The sequence below is a fragment of the Urocampus carinirostris genome, chromosome 7, assembly GCF_059441175.1.
Source record: "Urocampus carinirostris isolate Australia breed hairy pipefish chromosome 7, RoL_Ucar_1.0, whole genome shotgun sequence".
Lineage (NCBI taxonomy): Eukaryota > Metazoa > Chordata > Actinopteri > Syngnathiformes > Syngnathidae > Urocampus > Urocampus carinirostris.
Window position 1 is genome coordinate 15,951,390 of NC_142355.1, and position 19,678 is coordinate 15,971,067.

Sequence of the window (19,678 nt, forward strand, 5' to 3'; positions counted from 1 at the left end):
CAAAACGTTTAATTTATTGGGTTTATTTTATTTTTTATTTTTTGCTGTGCAATCTTGAACAGCTTCATCAATACTAATTTCCTTGTATAACCAGATAATTAGCATATTATTAATATATAAAAATATAATAAATAGTTAACTGCTGACGCCTACCGATAATCAATGGACAAGGGCATTATTTTGGCATGTACGGAGGCGAAGTTTCCGCACCAATATCAAGCAATCCTTGTTTTGCCCCCACCAGAATTATGTGATCACTTAAAAAATGAGTTATGTTCACACCAACATTGAGATATTATTGTTTGTTTCCCACCAACCATACTATATGTGATCACTTAAACAAAGGCCTTTTCAATGGAAGAAAGCAAAGATAGTGAACGTCATGTATTTTTGCCAAGATCAAACCGGTCAATTTCCCGTGACTCATTAAACTAGGTCCCATGGCAAACTAATGTGCTCCGGCACGCTGGTTAAAAACACTGCCATAGATTGTGTTGTTTTTCAGCAATTCTAAAAACAAAGGGCAGAAACGAGGGCAATGGAAATGCACCTCCTGCCTAAGAGTTAACCTCACAAGCCAAAGCAAAACAAATATTTGGAAAAAACAATCTTTAGTCACGCTGTCGACATTTCAAGGCAATTCTGTACCTACAAGACAGACTGTAAACGAAGACGAGTGCAAGCCAGTTTCTTCCTTCAGTCAAATGTGACATAGACGGCAGGAATTTCACACACCCGAGCCAACAGTGACAACATTTTTAACCCCAAGGGACTCTCCCTCTCTAACATGCCGAACATCCTGAGCCTATCTGCACTTGTTATTAACTCAGGAGACAAATCCTCAGTGATCTACGCTCGTGGTTTGGGAAGTGAACCCACAGAGGTGCATTAGAATTCTGGCAGCCTTTCAAAAGGGACTGCACCAACTCCACACACTGCCAACATGCAGCAGAGCAGAACAGAAGGAAAAGCCAAAGCAAGGCAAGGAGGAGGGAGGGAGTTTGAGAACCGCAAATGACAGGTTGCAGAGATGCTTGGTGAGTTTCTGCAAATAACAACTGAAGGAAAGAGTGTGAAAATTCAGCATGCATATTTGACATTTAAAAAAGAGCTTTGGTCTACCTTACTATTGACTTTGGCCTTCTTGGCATCCGCGGCTCCCCTTTCCCTTTTATCAGCGGCTCGTCTTCGGCCCAGAGCAGAACCCATCTCGCACGCGGACTTGCTAGAGGCCACACACGGAACCCCGTAGGTCATCTGGGCCCCCCAAGCCCTGACGTGGCACGCATATTTGTATGCCGCGTCCTCCCGTTCTCGACCTGTTCCCCTCTCACTCCCACTTCTTTTACTGGGCTTGTCAAAGTAGCACATGGACATTCACATGGTGCAACTCACACATACACGCGAACACACACCCTCCTAAGCACGGACGCATGCGCTGCGCAGTCAAGTGGCGAAGGGGGTAGTGTCCGGGATGCTGAAAAGAGGAAAAAGAGAGGGAGGAAAAGCTCAAAGTGGAATGTGAGAGAAGCGAGGCATGAGATACTGGCCTACTTCCAACACAAATTCCATTGATGACCCTCAACATCAAATGTTGTTGAGTTGGCGTATCAGAAACGTAACGTCTATAATCAAAGCTGGTAAGTCCCAACAACCTTTGTACAAACTCTTGGTTGAGTTATTTATTTCGTTGGTTGGTTGGTTGGTTGGTTGATTGGTTGGTTGGTCGGTCAGTAGGTCGGTCGGTTGGATCACTTGACCACTAGGGCAGTACGTTTGGAATAAACATAAGTGAATCACAAAGAAGAGTCAATAAGCTATAGTTAAAGCCGCGGTTCTCAAATAGTGGGGCGAGAGGCTATATAAAGGGGGACGCGCGCACGTTCAACCCTAGGGGAACTTATTTGATTTAAGTTTGCAGGATAAAAGTCCAATTGCAAAAGACCTTCAACTGACCCCCAAGAAAATATTTAACACGGATGAGAAAACAAGAGAAAGTCTCCTCCCAAAAGCTAGGACAAGGAAGTTTGACAAAGCGTACATAGCGCTTCACTGGGACCACGACGAGAGACAAGATAACACCGGTGTGCTTGCTATGTTATAACTGTTGCAAGCGGACAGCATGAAGTAGATAAAACAAGTCATCACATGAACACATCACTTCCCAAACACGTTGATAAGATGTTTGAGTTTTGTTTTAGCCGAAAGGTGCCCAAAAAGGGTTAAGATGTCAGAACCTTAACAGATGGAGGACCCAGACGCGTAACGTTTTCACTAAAGCTTTATTTTACGGAAATGGGGCAGTCATGCGCGTGACCACAAACACCAGGGATGTTTGTCAGAAGATGTCAGAACCCTAACAGATGGAGGACCCAGACGCGTAACGTTTTCACACAAGCTTTATTTTACGGAAATGGGGCAGTCATGCGCGTGAACACAAACACCAGGGATGTAGTGATCGCTAGGCGGATGAAGTGAGACAGACAAGTTAGGGGCATACGAGATCGAGGCCGGACAGAACAGATGGGATTGATACAGGACACACGGGTAGATACCGGACGAGACAGGCGGGATCGATATTGGATACTGTAGAATGGAGCAAGATACCGGGCCGGAGGAGCTCGACAGGATCAATATCGGATACTGTAGACTGGAGCAAGATACCGGGCCGGAGGAGACAGACGAGATCAATATCGGACACTGGAGACAGAAGCAAGATACTGGACAGGACGAGACAGGCGGGATTGATATCGGATACTGGAGACTGGAGCAAGATACCGGACAGGACGAGACAGACGGGGTCGATACCAGACACTGGAGCAAGATACCGGGCAGGACGAGACAGGCGGGATCAATACCGGATGATGGATACACGAGCAGGATACCAGACATAAGTCCTGCAAGTGCAGATGTTCGTTAACAGACTGACAAGGAGTGAATGAGAGCACCAAGTTTAAATAGGAGGGAAGCCAATCAGGCAACGAGTCACAGCTGGCACTAAACGGGCGGGACCAATTGAGGGCAATGGGCAGCCGTGACAGAAGATTTAGTGTGGCCGGACGTGATGTGTTACCACCAATATTGAACAATTGGTATTTTTTCCCCGCCAATATTATATGATTATTTTTTTTAATGGTCCATTGATTAAAGCAGCGCAGAAATGTTTAGGTTATGTTCTCTCCTGAAACGCTGATGCATAACAAAAATGTATTGGTGGTGCCATTCCCATATTTCAGGTAAGATTTGTGTTTTGTTATGATTTGGTCCTCAATAATGCCAACCTCAAACCAGCGTCCTTGGTGATGAATGTTGCCAACAATCATCCCGCTCAGTGACTCTTACATCAGTACACCAGCGAGCGTTGTTGGTATGATATCATTGAGCAGGAGCGGAGAGTAGCTCGGTCTTGCCTCACTTCACTGCGTAGCAACTCAGCACTAATTTTTGTTTTACTTGTTTATTTATTTACGTATTTTTTTGCAAGTTTTAAAAAATATATATCTTGAGTTAATGCTAGTGATTGATTTGAATGCATTATTATTGATTGATATAATGTAATCTAATTTTTACGAATATAGTGAGGGATGGTCAGTCAAAAATGTGTATAGGCGAATGATTTTTATTTTACTTTTTAATTTTAGATGGACTTTAAATATTTTCTGTTACCGCTAATAAAGCTATTAATTTTGGTATGTTGGTCCATATGTCTTTATTTTTTTATTTCTCATATATGTTAACAACGATACGGTGTAATGCAGAGGTGTACTAAAAACATATTTCTCGACAAATTATACTCAAGAGGGGTTGTCTCAGAGCGGCGTGAGAGGATTGCTTCACCAATGGGGGTATGACAGAAAATAATTGAGAAGCGCTGAGTTCAAGGGACACTGTTATATTTTGACTTAAGCACCCACAAATCAAGTCCGCAATTTAAACACCCAACTAGAACACCAGTTAAAGTAATCCATCAAAAACGCTACACTTCCCTCCGTATCATCTGTGTCCATGTCAGGTTGCCGGTGTATCCTGTAATGCACGAGGAACAATGACAAGCAAATGAAAGATGATGTAAATACTGCATGTGCTTGGCTTGGAAATTGCCATTTTGAATGGTCACATGATCCGGAAATAGGTGAATAATTAGGGAAGGACGAAAGTGGCACAGCTAAAATATGTCTTCACCAACCCCCCTGTCACCACCATTCCTCTTATCTAATGAGTTTGCCCTAAACGGCTGTCCAAAAGGTAAGCTAAAACCAGTTTGGCACAGTGGAAAAAAACCCAAGGGCTTAGTTGGACACCCAATTAAAAAGTAAAATATTTAACTCTCACATTTTTCAAGGACACCCCAAACACATCCTTTATTTTTCCTTCCTGTGCTATTTTGCTAAAAAAAAATATATATATATAAATATATAAAACTATTTTGAATTGTTGTTTACTATCCCATTCTGTTCCAGAAAAAAAGGGGTTAAATAACTTTTCAAATGCCTTGTACTGTCAATCAATCACATCGAGAAACGATATTTTCTAACTTCACACTGATGGCGACAGATGATCAAATAATCCAATGTTTTTCAACCAATGTGTATGTTTGTATGTGTAAGTTTGTTCCATAATTTTTGCTCACTTTAAGTACTATAGTTTTATTTTTCTACAAAGAAAATGTGTATAATTACAATTGAAAACAAGTTAAAACTATGAGATAATTCAATAATACAGAGTAATTATTAGACAAAATGAATAACCTGTATTAAGTCCTGAGTCACAGCAACCACAAATGATAAAAATAAATAATAATACTACACATTGGGGCTTCAAAAATGTGAGGAGGTTTTTTTTTTAAGATGACATGATTGCTGGGCCGAAAGAAGATTGTATTTTGTTGCTTGGAGTGGTCGGTGGCTGGGAGCCGCAGTACCCGATTTGGCCACCAGGGGTGTTGGAGACACCATAAAAGCAGACCAGACGAAAACAGATGTTTGTTGATTTTGTTAGTATTTATCGGGGTGCCTCGACACAAACCACAAGACAGCCATGGAGGGCTAGAATACAACTATGTACATTTTTACAAAAATCGGCTTAGCCATTTCAGAGCCTATTAGTCGCATGCAAATGGATTCAATATATTTGATTATTTTTCTTGCAGACTCAGCATATTAACCAACCAAAAGTCGACACGATTTACTCAGTGGAATTTGCAGTAGAACACCCACCCAAAAATTATACTTTAGGCGCAACCCGGTTCATTTACATAATGCTGTCATTAGACAGAATCCTTGAACCTCCATAGTAATTATCTGCATTTTTCCCCATGTACTGTCACACACTAAAACATTTGTTTGTTGCACTAGAGATTCACATGCCAATGTGTGAACTGTAAACCATCTGTGATGCTGCGTTTGCAAATTTCCCATTTACCATATAGTGCATGTGACAAACCGCATTCTGTGGTATATTGCAAGCAATGAAAAACGTTCCTTTCAGAGATACAATGAGCCGCTTACAACATTCAACTATGTGGGAGGAGACACAGCATGAGTGAAATATGAGGACGTCCAATTAACATATTGCCTTTTATTTGCTCAGCATGGCTACGGTATTTGTTTAGGCTGTGATGGGGCTAATTATTGTAAGCAGTGGAAATGATACAAGCATATTGTATAGCAAGGGCAGGCTGAGGCGGTGTCATGACCACATTGCCAAATAGTGCGTTACTAAAAGGCTCTCTCCGTTTGACTTTATGCGCCACCCACTTGGAGTGGTAATGCAAGCTAAGCATATCAACAGAATGTGGATTTGTGGTGGGCAAATATTCCATGCAATTGTCCTGCTGGCTAATCAGGACAAGAGAGGCGGACAAGGGAAGGGGGGAGAAAAATCCTATTAATTATGACCTGATTTTAAACTCTGGCCAGCGGCAACTTTGCTCCATGGGGGCAAAGTAGGCTAAATGCTCGGACGGTGGCTGCATACGCGGACGTGAAGGCTGGACGTTTGGCAAGCGAAAGGCCAACTGAGCATCCACCAATTGATAACGATTCATTCATCATTGATTGGTCGAAGTGAGATAAAACTTTCTCATGACAAACCGTAAAAGATTTATTGCGAGGCGGATCGACCAGAAGAACTGTTGGAGCTTTTTGTGTAAAACAGTCACACTTCAACAGTGTTGGGACTAACGCGTTACAAAGGGATGCAATCAATTACTTTTCTCTGTAACATGTTCTGTCACGCATTTTTAATAAAATTCTATAATTCAAAAATGTTTACATCATGGTGCGCTACTCAACTACTTATTACAGCAGATCATAAATTACAATGTCCTCTGGTCCCTAACTTACTCCTTCTCTCACGATCTAACATACAACACTCAATCCGTCAGCAGCGAGCGCTTATGACGGGTCGGTGTGTTTAGAGTTATCTACAAAGTACAACGGAATAGTTACAGTAGTGTTATTGCAAGCATGGAGTACAAAAGCGCTGGATTTCTCCTCGGGAGATATTCTCCATAACATATAGACTTGCATCTAAACAGTAATTACATGTATAAAATCGGATACTAAAATGAAGGGGGGCGGTTTAAATGCGGATAATTGGTTGTGTGTTACCAGTAACAAATGAAAGGCAGCGCATAGGGAGGGGCGCGGCTTATACAGGAATAACAAAATCAAGTAGGCAAACGTAAGCACACCATTGACAGTAGAAGTGAGCTGAATTGTGTTTGTTTTATTTGTAATATTGTTTTTGCAACAAACCATGCCTAGAGAAAAAAAGAAAACGTCATGGCCAGTACCCAAAAACGGAGTAGGAAATCTTCAAGTGGTTTGAAGACCAGAGACGAAATGGATATGTAGTGTCTTGGCTGTTAGTTTGCAAGCTCTTAAGATCCCACAAGCCAAAAAATATAAAGGGTTTGCCATCTTCACAGAGACGTGTGCACATTTTCTTCGATTTCTTCTATTTTATCATGTGGCTATTTTAAAACAGTTTTTGGGGGGGTCAGCTTAAATGCGAGTACATACTCTTATGTGCAACAAGATAGTTAGTTTCCGTTACGTTATGTTTGGTTGTCTGTAATCATGATGGTAACTGCAACACTTTTTAAATGAGGTCTACAGGGAGTGCAGAATTATTAGGCAAGTTGTATTTTTGAGGATTAATTTTATTATTGAACAACAACCATGTTCTTAATGAACCCAAAAGTCTCATTAATATCAAAGCTGAATATTTTGGAAGTTGGAGTGGGGCTTTTTTAGTTTTAGCTATTTTAGGAGGATATCTGTGTGTGCAGGTGACTATAACTGTGCATAATTATTAGGCAACTTAACAAAAAACAAATGTATACCCATTTCAATTATTTATTTTCATCAGGGAAACCAATATAACAGCTCAACATTCACAAATATACATTTCTGACATTCAAAAACAAAACAATAACAAATCAGTGACCAATATAGCCACCTTTCTTTGCAAGGACACTCAAAAGCCTGCCATCCATGGATTCTGTCAGTGCTTTGATCTGTTCACGATCAACATTGCGTGCAGCAGCAACCACAGCCTCCCAGACACTGTTCAGAGAGGTGTACTGTTTTCCCTCCTTGTAAATCTCACATTTGATGAGGGACCACAGGTTCTCTATGGGGTTCAGATCAGGTGAACAAGGAGGCCATGTCATTAGTTTTTCTTCTTTTAGACCCTTTCTTGCCAGCCACGCTGTGGAGTACTTGGATGCGTGTGATGGAGCGTTGTCCTGCATGAAAATCATGTTTTTCTTGAAGGATGCGGACTTCTTCCCGTACCACTGCTTGAAGAAGGTGTCTTCCAGAAACTGGCAGTAGGACTGGGAGTTGAGCTTGAGTCCATCCTCAACCCGAAAAGGCCCCACAAGCTCATCTTTGATGATACCAGCCCATACCAGTACCCCACCTCCACCTTGCTGGCGTCTGAGGCGGACTGGAGCTCTCTGCCCTTTACCGATCCAGCCACGGGCCCATCCATCTGGCCCATCAAGACTCACTCTCATTTCATCAGTCCATAAAACCTTAGAAAAATCCGTCTTGAGATTTTTCTTGGCCCAGTCTTGACGTTTCAGCTTGTGTGTCTTGTTCAGTGGTGGTCGTTTTTCAGCCTTTCTTACCTTGGCCATGTCTCTGAGTATTGCACACCTTGTGCTTTTGGGCACTCCAGTGATGTTGCAGCTCTGAAATATGGCAAAACTGGTGGCAAGTGGCATCTTGGCAGCTGTACGCTTGACTTTTCTCAGTTCACGGGCAGTTATTTTGCGCCTTGGTTTTTCTACACGCTTCTTGCGACCCTGTTGACTATTTTGAATGTAACGCTTGATTGTTCGATGATCACGCTTCAGAAGCTTGGCAATTTTAAGAGTGCTGCATCCCTCTGCAAGATATCTCACTATTTTTGACTTTTCAGAGCCTGTCAAGTCCCTCTTCTGACCCATTTTGCCAAAGGAAAGGAAGTTGCCTAATAATTATGCACACCTGATATAGGGTGTTGATGTCATTAGACCACACCCCTTCTTATTACAGAGATGCACATCACCTGATATGCTTAATTGGTAGTAGGCTTTCGAGCCTATACAGCTTGGAGTAAGACAACATGCATAAAGAGGATGATGTGGTCAAAATACTCATTTGCCTAATAATTCTGCACTCCCTGTATAGTAACTGTAACTAATTACTGTTTTTTTCCATAACGCGCCCGACACTACGCCTCAAGTATAATAGAATTTCATATTTCATCAAAGGGCAATTTTCATCATTTACTATTAATGTTGCTGAGCTAAAATACTATACATCAGATATTGTCGCTTCTTTAATTTGTTTTTTCACAAATCGATACTATTCTTCTGTCTCTTTGCTTCTGATATTTTTACAATTTCACATCTCCTATTATTCAATATAGCAAAAATCGAAGATTGCTAGTCTCAAGGTTATTCATTTAATGGGACTGTATGTCATGTCATATTATGTGACAAAGTAATCATTTGGGGTTGATAAGTTTATAGTTAAGAAGACTGAAAATATGTAAAAAAACCACTTCAATGATTTTTTGATCTTGAATTAAATTGTCTTTATTGCAAGGAGAACAGAGCTTTCATTTTAATAAAGCGTCTAGGTTACTAAACCCACATTAGCCCTAAAAAGTGCGGTTATCAAAGTACATCATCTGCGCAAATAACAGTCAAAATCACAAACGTATAGATATAAAGATAATGGTCCTATGTTATATTATGTATAATATTGTGTGAGAGAATAATAATTTGAATACTCTATTTTTCAAATTTTGTACTCCTAAATATGGGTACTTTATTTATTTTTTCCAAACTTATGTTGTGTATTTTGATTTTTTTTGTAACTTTATGTGACTTTGTAATTACAAGCATGGATGGGAAAGTCTGAGTTTGTTCCATTAGGTAAGCCAGTGATGTTTTAATTAATGAACTGCAGTGCAGACAATAACAAGTCAGCCAAGATGTGAACTGTATGCCGATTAATTTAAGTCTATAACGGCTGCTGCGTCTGCTCATCCTTTCCTTTACCGACAAGTACTTATGACAGTTAAACAAAGACCACAGATGTTTGCTTTTGTGAAGTTGAGTCTGTTTTCTTTTTTTTTTTTTTTTTTGCTGTTTTGGGGTCACTAGCACATGTGGGAGTAACAATAGGAGATAATTCAGAGTGATTATCAGCATAGTCGTGAGCAGCAAATAAACTGACATGATGAACACTTTAGACTCCTTACTCATGGCCTTTTGTATCAAAAGCTATAAATCACCCGTGTGTGAAAGACACTTATCCCTAAGTGTGTTTTTAGGAATGATGAAAAAAAATGTTTTTTACATTAAATAAACTGTACATTTATTATTGAATTTAATAATTATAATATTATAATCTTCCCACTTCACAGTTCATACTTTGTGGCCTCAGTGGAGGTTGAAACAATTCCTAAATCGGTACTTATGATCGCGTATTGCTGCAAGCGAGGCCAGCACAGCGCATTTATTTAAGCATGCCATTGTGGCCTGCCTAAATTGGACTAAACTATTTTGGCCGCGGACCATTATCCCCAGTCAACTATTGCTGAGTGCAGAGGGCCGAGAGAGCACATTTGATTCATGCAAGCATCCCTTTTTTTATAATCATTCTGCCTAAAATAAACACTGTCTGTGTGTCTGCAAAAAAATGGTATGCACTGATTTTCGCATATCGAAGGGATTTATGGTCCCTGTTAAATGCAACAAACGAGGGATTATAGTACTTTAAATTAATCTTAAATAAACCATTACGGGACAATTTACATAATGAACATACAAAAACATTTTACAGGATTAGGTTTTTATCTAATTGTATCTATACCATCAGTGCAAGAGAGTTTAATCATCAAAGTTCAGTCATCTAAGGAAAATAAACTTGATAAATAAAGTAAGGTTGCTTTATAGCAGGTTGCTTAATAGCAGTGGTTCTCAACTGGTCTGACTTCAAGACCCACTATTGCACCCTAATTTCTAAGCAAAACCCATTCTGAGAACAATTTCCATCTGTCCAAATTATGAAATTAAAGGGTTGTGCAGATTAAATCAGATGTAGTAGAATAAATTCACTTTTTTCAAACCTAATTACCAGAAAAACCAAAAAGACTTGAATTACCTTATATACTGGCGTATACGCCTTCATTGCATTAGAGCCGACCCCTAAAACTACTTTAAAATATCCACATACTAAAATACTAAAATTCCATAAATTGTAAATCAAGGTGTAACCTAACAATGATAATATATGATTGTAAATATCTATATATGAAGATAATAAATGTTTTTTCCACTTTTCCTTCCCCTTCTCACGAACTTTGTTAGGATCCAATATTATAAGCAGTAAAAGGAATGAAAACTAACATAATCATAATAAAATGAGATGTGGTCTCCCTCAAACACATTAGGACAGTGCCGATTGACTGAACAGGAGATAAGAGATTGAGAAGGGCATTATCGCCATCCAGTGTTAAGGACTTTAATTGACCCTTGTTTTTTTCTTCATACTATTATTTTGCTAAGGTAAAGGCCTGACCCACTTCTGGGTCCGACCCATCAATTGAGAAACACTGCTTCATAGCAATGTACAATCTTAGCATCGGTACAACTTGCATGCAGATATTGTATGCAGGTACACACACTCATGCGCACAAAAAGAGTGACTCTGGGAGGAAGATGGTCCAGTGCACCACCGAAACGCCATATCTTTCCGGTCTGTTAATTCACGGGTCCACATAATGCCGCCATGCTGCAAAATGCCGCAGCTCCCAACAGTAAACTTGCGCGGTCACGCGTTGTAACTTCTGAGCCACCGGCACAAAAGGTCAGCTTTTAACGGACATTTTAGCTGCATAGTCTATTCATCCTGTACTTCCTACCTAAAAAAAACAAAACAAAAATAGCCCGTGATGGATGCAAAAGAGCCCAGCTTTAAAGGGAAGCATTTAAACAAAATACTGCGCTGCCGCATTAAAGGTATTACCCTATGGCATTTATATTTTCTATGAGGGAATAAATGTGCAGAAGTGCTGCAACTCCGGCGACTCCTGTGGTTTGTAAGAGTTTACTTCCAGCTGCTAAATGTATCTCGCTGCAATTATAAGTGAAGTGGCAAAAGGTTTTAAAAAAAATGAAGGGGTGTCCACGAGTGTAATTTGAAATCTAAAAATCAACATTTTGGACCTCCTCCGGTTACTTTCTGCCATAGCATGGCCAAAAAGCAAACAAGTCCAGCATTTAAGAACAGCAATTTTGAGACATATACAAAAAGATAAAAATGATTTTCTGCATCAGCTCTTGTTTACAAGAGCTATTGCAATCATCACATTACATTAAAAATCAGGCCAGTCTTTATTCTCTACCTTGTAAATATTTTTGCCTATTCATCTTGACATTTTCGATCTCATTATTTTTTAAGACTTTACTATTGGTAATCTTTTTTTTTCCTGGCGTGTCATGTCAAATATAGTTGTCAAAACCAAAACAGACGGTAGACCCAAACGTGTAACGTTTCACACCAAGCTTTACTGCAAAAGCGAGAAAAACAAGGTGCGGGAAAACAAATGCCAGCGATTCGGTGATCGCTGGGCAGGAGAAGCAGGAAGCCTAAGAAATCGGAGCATGGTCGGAGGGTGGAAACGAGTCAAGCAGCCGGGACGGGAGATCGGAGCGTGGTCAGGGATCGGAACAAGTCAGGTAATCGGGACTGGAGATCGGAGCATGGTCAGAGATCGGAACAAGTCAGGTAATCGGGACTGGAGTTTGGAGCATGGTCAGAGATCGGAACAAGTCAGGTAATCGGGAATGGAGTTTGGAGCGTGGTCAGAGATCGGAACAAGTCAGGTAATCGGAGATGGCCAGGGACAGAGGATTGATACAGGATACAGGACACCGGACACAGGATAGGTCGGGAACAAAATGGGAGCCAGAGTCAGAAATGCTTGCCTTGCAAGTGCAGAGGTTTGCTGATGGACCGACCAGGAATGAGTGAATATAATTGATGGATTCCTGTTGAGCTAAAAATGTGCATTACGGTTAATTATACAGCTTCTTTGTTAACACAATATGAATGAGCTGGCTACAAATTAAAGTGAGCAAGCACTGTTTATAAAAACAATTTATTATTTCCTGCTCTTAACTTAAACCTTAACTTAACTTAACCCAAAATGTTTACACGAGTTGTCGCCACTGAGCGACCATCTGCCTGGTATTGACTTCTGCTCCCATTTTGTGGCTAAAATAACTATTAATTTGAGACTGAAATATTTCCCGCTGTGTCAGTCCATCCATATTCTCTGTGAGGGGGGAGGTTCCGTTTGCCTGATGTCAGGCTAAATGAGAACACATATTTAGTAGAATGTAAACAAATTAATTGGCATGCTTGGAAATAATTCAAGTACTTGTATACGTTTGAATGAATGCAGAATTATGTGGATTGGGCTTGACTTACACTGCAAACTTACATTATACAGAGATAATGGTATGTTCGGAAAAGAGAAGAACATGGAATATATGATCTTCCAAATATGAATTAACAAAAAGTACCCAAAAAGCGAAACCTGGAGGCAGGTGAGGCATCATGAATTAAACAATGCTACAGTTGCAAGATTTCCAGAAAATCTGCAGTAGCTTTGTTGACATTCTTTTGTTCTCCTACCTTTGTGTGGATTTTAGACAGCTGTTTCTCATCCAGGTAGGACTGAGTGTAGACACGTCTTTTGTAGCGGAACTGAAACAAACACAAACAAGGTAACTCAATTTTGTACCTAACAGCCAACATCTTGGTAGCTTTTTAAATATTTTACATTCTTATTAGGATGTCATGAGTCAGGCTGCAAAAAGACATTTATAAACTGGATTTACAAATCTGAATCAATCACTTTGTGTGGAAATAGGAGAAAATGTGTCATCAGCAGCAGATTTAGAACAGTTACATGCAAAACATGTTTTGACCTAAACAATGGACAATGTTGTACGTAATAGTAATTGTATGTTTATTTAAAAAAACTTGTCAAAATGACTGAATTTTAATAATTAAACAGCAATGGAAATAAACAGTAACTGTACAAATGGCAGCATTGGCTGAAATTTTAAAATATCAAGTTTGTGATATGTATTTCAAACTTTTGTTAGGTTTGTTCTGATCAAAAAGTGTTGTGTTATAGCTTAGTAACATTGGGTTACACGAGTTGTCGCCACTGAGCGACCATCTGCCCGGTATATGTCACTATGCTTATGACATAGTGTCAATTGTCACGATTGACATGGTGACAATTCCGGTCACCATGTCAATCACGTTCCCTCAGGCAACAGCATTCATGCAGACATACACAAAACGTCATCCCTCCTTGCCTCGGTGCTTTCAACATTGTATCTCAAGAATGCTGAACTTATGCATGAAGGATGCATGAACATTGCAGGAACTTTTGAGTGCCTGATGTTTCCGGGGCGGCAGTTGCTCAGGAGGTAGAGCGCTCGTCTTGGGATCAAGGGATCCCAGTTCGAGTCCCGGCTCGTCCGTGTTACATGTCGAAGTGTCCTTGGATAAGACACTGAACCCCTAAACCCCCAATAAGCAGGTTAGCGCCTTACATGGCTGCAAGGCCGTTATTGGGAAATGTGGAGCACATTGTAAAGCGCTTTGGGAAGTCATTGACTTGAAAAGCGCTATATAAATGCAGATCATTTCATTTCATATGTTTTTTTCTTCATAACATTTGATTGATTTAGCTTGGTAAAAATTCAGGAGGAGCAAGTTGGAAAGCTGCCTGCATTTTCTGAATCTGAATCATATCGTTTACTGTTCCTATCGTTCTATCTATCTACCCTGGTCATATCCCTCGAGAGGGGTGACCGACAGCAAGACAAACACATACAAAAAAAAAATAATAATAATAATAAAATAACAAAACAAAGGAGAAAGTAGCAAAAACACACAGAAAAATGTTTGGACCATGGACAACCCAAATGCCAAACACCCAAACCAGTTAAGTATCTCGGCACCCAGGTTGATCATGCTTTCGTCCCTCCAGATGAAACAGAGCACAAAAAAGCGGCCATGTCACTCGGGTTGGGGGTGAGGCAACACACTCTTCGGTTCAACAGCAGGGCCCGACAGCTTTCACTGGTTTACCCCTGCCGCATCATACGGGTGCCCTGCCAATTAGAACGCGTAGAAACATCCCTCTTTCCTTTTACAACGCCTCTCCACTCATTCCTATCACCAATAAGAGCTCTAGCTTCCACTATATTTATACCTCTTTCCTGCAGTACACTCATAACACCATCCATCCACGTCAAGTTTTTGACGTTTATTATTCCAGCCCTGGAAAATGTTTGGTTGTAAGTTTACAGTTTTATTTGATGTTTAAGAGTTGTACAATGTTTTTGTCTTCTTCTGAATGATATAATTATCAATGTTGGTTGTTTTGATGCTAATGTAGCTTTCTGGTTCAGTGCTATGTAGTCCACAATGAATAAAAATGTGTCTGAAAGACAAAAAAAGTAAAGAAAACATCTACTTTAAAGTATGAAAGCACATTTCCACATGTAAGGAAAGCATAGACCAGGGGTAGTAACACATTTTGAGTCAAGGGCCACATTGAGTTAAAAAATGAATTAAACAATATTGATTTAAAATAATATGCAAAAATACATGACCCATGGCAAACATACTCAAAGGTCTAAATATTTGCTTGTTTTACATAACATTAGCCTCACCTAAAGGAGGCTGACATTGTCGGACATCTTGCTGCTACCAAAAGCAAAGAAAACTCCAAACCTCATGAAAGCCTGGGCAATAAAATGAGAAGAAATTGTGCTGACTGGTCACTTTCAGTCTCTGTAGTTTGTATTCTTCCTTGTGCTATTTTCCACTCATTTCTAGTTGGACTACACCAGGGGGCTCCAGCCTTTTTTGGAGGTAAGAGCTTCTTTTTGTTTCTCAAGGCAAGTAGTTTAATATGCATTTCAAAAACAACATCTTAGTACTAGGTTATTACTCTTTCATTACTATGTTATTACCAAAATGTAATTTAAGAGGTTAGACATGATTAGTCAACCACTAAACATGCCAATTAAAAAAATCAAATTGTCTTGAAAACCAAAACGACTGATAGTATATTTTCAAAAACAGTACGAGAGCTTCCCGGGTGTTAGGGGGCTACTTGGAGCCCACGGAGCCCCACATTAGGAGCCCCTGTATAATACAATAGAGAGACATCTACTTATCAAAAAATACACCATGTCCTTTTAAAATAAAATTGGATTGAAATCCCAAAAAATGCAAAGAAAAAACTTAATTCAATGCCAGACATTTCTGTCACTGGAAGGTGTCAGGGCCTGCCGATTTCTGCCATTTTGACTACTTTTTGAAGGCATACAGAAAATGTTGTTCTGTAGTTGTATAGGCATATCTTTCATTAGACATAGAAGTCTGTTTTTATATATTTTACCATTGTTTAGTAAACAACAGTTGAACATTGCTATGTTTCTGGAACTAACTCGTTTTCAAGAAAAGAGGCTTTTTGTTAAGGATGCATTTCAAGCACAACTTTTAATTTGGTGATGCTTTTCATAAACAGAAGTGAATTTGCTTGCAACATTTTTTTTCAAGAACACTGAGTTAATGCAAAAACTTTCACACAATTCCGGTCACCATGTCAATCATGTTCCCTCAGGCAACAGCTTTCATGCAGACATAGACAAAACGTCATCCCTCCTTGCCTCGATGCTTTCAACATTTTATTTCAAGAATGCTGAACTTATGCATGGAGGATGCATGAACATTGCAGGAACTTTTAAGTGCCTGATGTTTCCGGAGACATCATCTTACAAATTTGGTCACATTTGCAGGTGGCCCTGCAAATGTTCAATTCAATTGCTGGATGCAGGAAGCCACACAAGGAAGTGCAGACTACTTGATATGTGGAAAAAGATCGAATACTTACTGAACAGTGCCAAAGCTTTTAGAAACAAACATATTTTTACATTTTGGCACTCAAAGACCATGATTCTGAAAATGTATTCATACTGAATAAGTAGACCAAAAACAAAACTGTCTTTAAATTGTATACAGTAAAAAATACACAAGGATTATTGGTGTACAATACAATAGTGAATCAGGATCATCTCAGGAGCTGTAGAAAACCTTCTTGTGGGCCGGATTTGTTCCGCAGGCTGTATTTTCCCCACTCCTGACACAAGCGGTAAATTGACACTGTTGTACAAGCTGAACAACATTCCTTTCATCAGTGTTTTCCCATTAAAATATGTGTTAGAATATTGATGTGACCGTTGTGTTTACTTTTGCCACCTCCATTCTTTTTTCACTAGCAAAAAAGTTCCGTGGAAAAGGAATAGCGCTGAACTGATCTCATCCTGTCAGTCAGCTCGCCCCCTGAGGGAAGCGAGTGGGGGTCAATCAATGACCAACACAGCACGGCAACACAGTAGCACTCGAGAAGTACACATTGGCAGCTTTTGGGCCTTAATTGATGCTTTCTTTCCACTCAAAGCAGAGATAGAAAAACTGACAGTAACCCGGAGTGGGGTTAAAAAACACATTTCACAGTATCAGCTTTTTTGAGAATGTCATGCCACCCGCTTCGACACTAGTGCTCAATAAAGCCATTTGTCAGTCACAAAAACCAAACAATAACAGTAATCCCTTGTTTTCCACGTTTATGAAACGTTCCACTAATTAGCAAGTCGTACTTTTTCATGCGTTAAATATTTCATTGTACATTGAAACCAAAGAAAAAAAAAATACATGCTCAATCATTTGTTTAAGAAACTGTACAAATACTGTCATTAAGAAACTTTTATTTTTACTTTTTTATTTTTATTTTTTTTTACAAATTTTTGCAAGTAATATATACCACTGGTAGTCCAGTGCTCTAATAACCAAGTTCCAAGTTAATCCATGGATATTTTTTATTTTCTGTGAAGACCCCACTGAGTGTTATTTGTTTTTGTTTTTTTTAGTTCATAAATTGTGTTATTATTTATTTTCTGACTTTTGTTCTCCAGAGACTCAAGAAGGGTTTAAATTTTGGCTTTCAGGTAAACAATACTTATTTTCCATTCAGGCAGCAATGCAATTATCACACTTTTTCTGTTACAAACTGACCTCACCCCCTTATAAGGGAAGGGAAAATGTATGTGGCCCACACAGGAAATAGTTACGTTGAAGACGCAATCCACCTTACTTAAAATTAAATAGTGTCACCATTATGTGGACGACAAAAAAATGTAGCATGGAAAATATGTTCAAAGCAACCAATTTGGAATATCTTTTGCACTGACCATTTAGAGTTTTAAAAATAAAACTGCTACCATCTTGTAGTATTGGTTTGTGAAATATGATTGGTTTACAAATTGGGCATTTTTGTAGATAAAGCACCATTCTATAGGAACCTGAATTAGACAAAAATCTTAATTTGGCCTAAAAATGTGAATTATGAACTTATTGATGAGACAATATACCGTTTTATCATTTCATTATATGTTTGCCTGTTTTAGAGTGGGGGGCTTGGCTTCCCTTTTTTAAAAAATAATTAATGATAAATTCTAAACGTTCCAAGACTATCCAATTTAATTTAGATCATATTCTGTTGCCATCCTGTGGAAGTTATTGGGAAAACAAAAATGTAGCGTGGATAGCTTTTACCTTGCTTTAGCATGTGGAGTCCAATTTTGTTGGCGATAAAAAGCATCTCCCTTTGCATTTTAATGCATTTGTGGTTTCAGAGCATTATGTTGACATAGTGGCTTTTAAAGAAACTCAACATTGGAAATGAATTGCGCACAGGTTGGTCAAGCTCTTTTACGTATGTGTACAATTTAGACCACAAAAAAGAGGCAGGATGACCACTTTGAAAATCAGAATGCAGAACACAATGAAGGATGAAAATCTGCAAAGTAGCGAAATAGCTTTGAAGCTAGGGATTACTTGACAGGAAAAAAACTGCTTTAATCTAAATGAGTCTTTAAGTAAAATATCTTGTCTATTTCTTCAAAATAGTTTATTTGCTAACGGCATCTCCTGGTTGAAGTAATCATTGCAGCCCCTGTCAATTTCCTTTTGGTCCATGTGCAAGTATGGGCTCGAATAAACTCCACTTTTTTCATCTTTTTGGGGTTTGGGTTGTCATTTGGACTGTATTTGAAACAGTCATTTTCTTACTTTTGCCATTTTCATCGTAGAATAAAAGAAAAACACCAGCACGCGCATGAAATCTCTTTCCTCCACCATGTTCCCCATGTCTCCTTTCCTCCTACCCTGGGGCTCCGTGGCCGGAACATCGAGGATAAAAGTAAGCAGACAGGTGTGGTGGAATAAATTATATAGAAAAATTCAGTTCTGCATTCTTAACAAATACTTACAATAGAGAAAATATTTATTTTTTTAATTTTTAAGAATACCTCAAACTACGCACTCCGCCTTTGAAGTGCAAGCCCAGAACTCGTACAATAAGTACAACGGAGAATTACTATTTGTTTGCATCATATTCCTAAACATGCTGAGAGAGACATTCATTTTGATTTTGCCCCTGGTCATAAAAATGTGAAGAAAGCCAGACAACCGCTCAGAAAAGCATGGGACGTTTTTATGGCGCAGTCGTGACACATCGTTATGCCAGCTAAGTCTCCCGTTGTGATGGACGAGCATTGTGATTTGTTCCGAGAAACCACCATGCTTGCTGTTCGGGCAAATATGCATCTTAAAGGGACACTGTGTAAGATTGTTTAGAAGTTGCTGAATGTTGTAGTGCAACCAAAAACAAGTGCTACAAAGCACAGGGAGAATCTGCATTACGGAAACTCAAAGTGACCACACCAAACTATTTTTCTCTTTATTTTTTCCCCCCCAGCCTTTCACAATGTTTTTGGTATTCAGGGTTACACGTAGCAGCAAGATAGTGGAAATTATATTTCAGCTCCCTCAAGGTGCGACTCATCTTATAGAAAATAAATACAAATGTATTGACCTACAAGTATTGAAAAAAGGAACAACTATATTATAGTTGATATAGTTTTACTTATTATTACAGTTAAGGTATTTTTAATGAATGTGTTTTTTTTAAATTTGTTTTTTTACCCCTAGGAGATGTTAAATAAAGCATA

At 39.2% G+C, this 19,678-nt stretch overlaps 1 protein-coding gene across 8 annotated transcripts in view; it reads right to left on the bottom strand.

Moving 5' to 3' along the window:
• The window catches only part of shank3a (SH3 and multiple ankyrin repeat domains 3a), a 292,611-nt gene that overhangs the window by 188,015 nt on the left and 84,918 nt on the right, over positions 1-19,678 (bottom strand). For 7 of the 8 annotated variants that reach the window (XR_015850861.1, XM_088339875.1, XM_088339876.1 and 4 more), the window contains one exon: positions 13,209-13,280. Coding sequence is in view for 7 of the 8 variants with exons in the window: in XM_088339875.1 (XP_088196001.1) it covers positions 13,209-13,280 (72 nt within the window). In the remaining variant the exon portion in view is untranslated. Of the gene's footprint in view, positions 1-1,122; positions 1,254-13,208; positions 13,281-19,678 lie in introns of those variants that run through there. The other variant, XM_088339881.1, reaches the window with a different exon arrangement.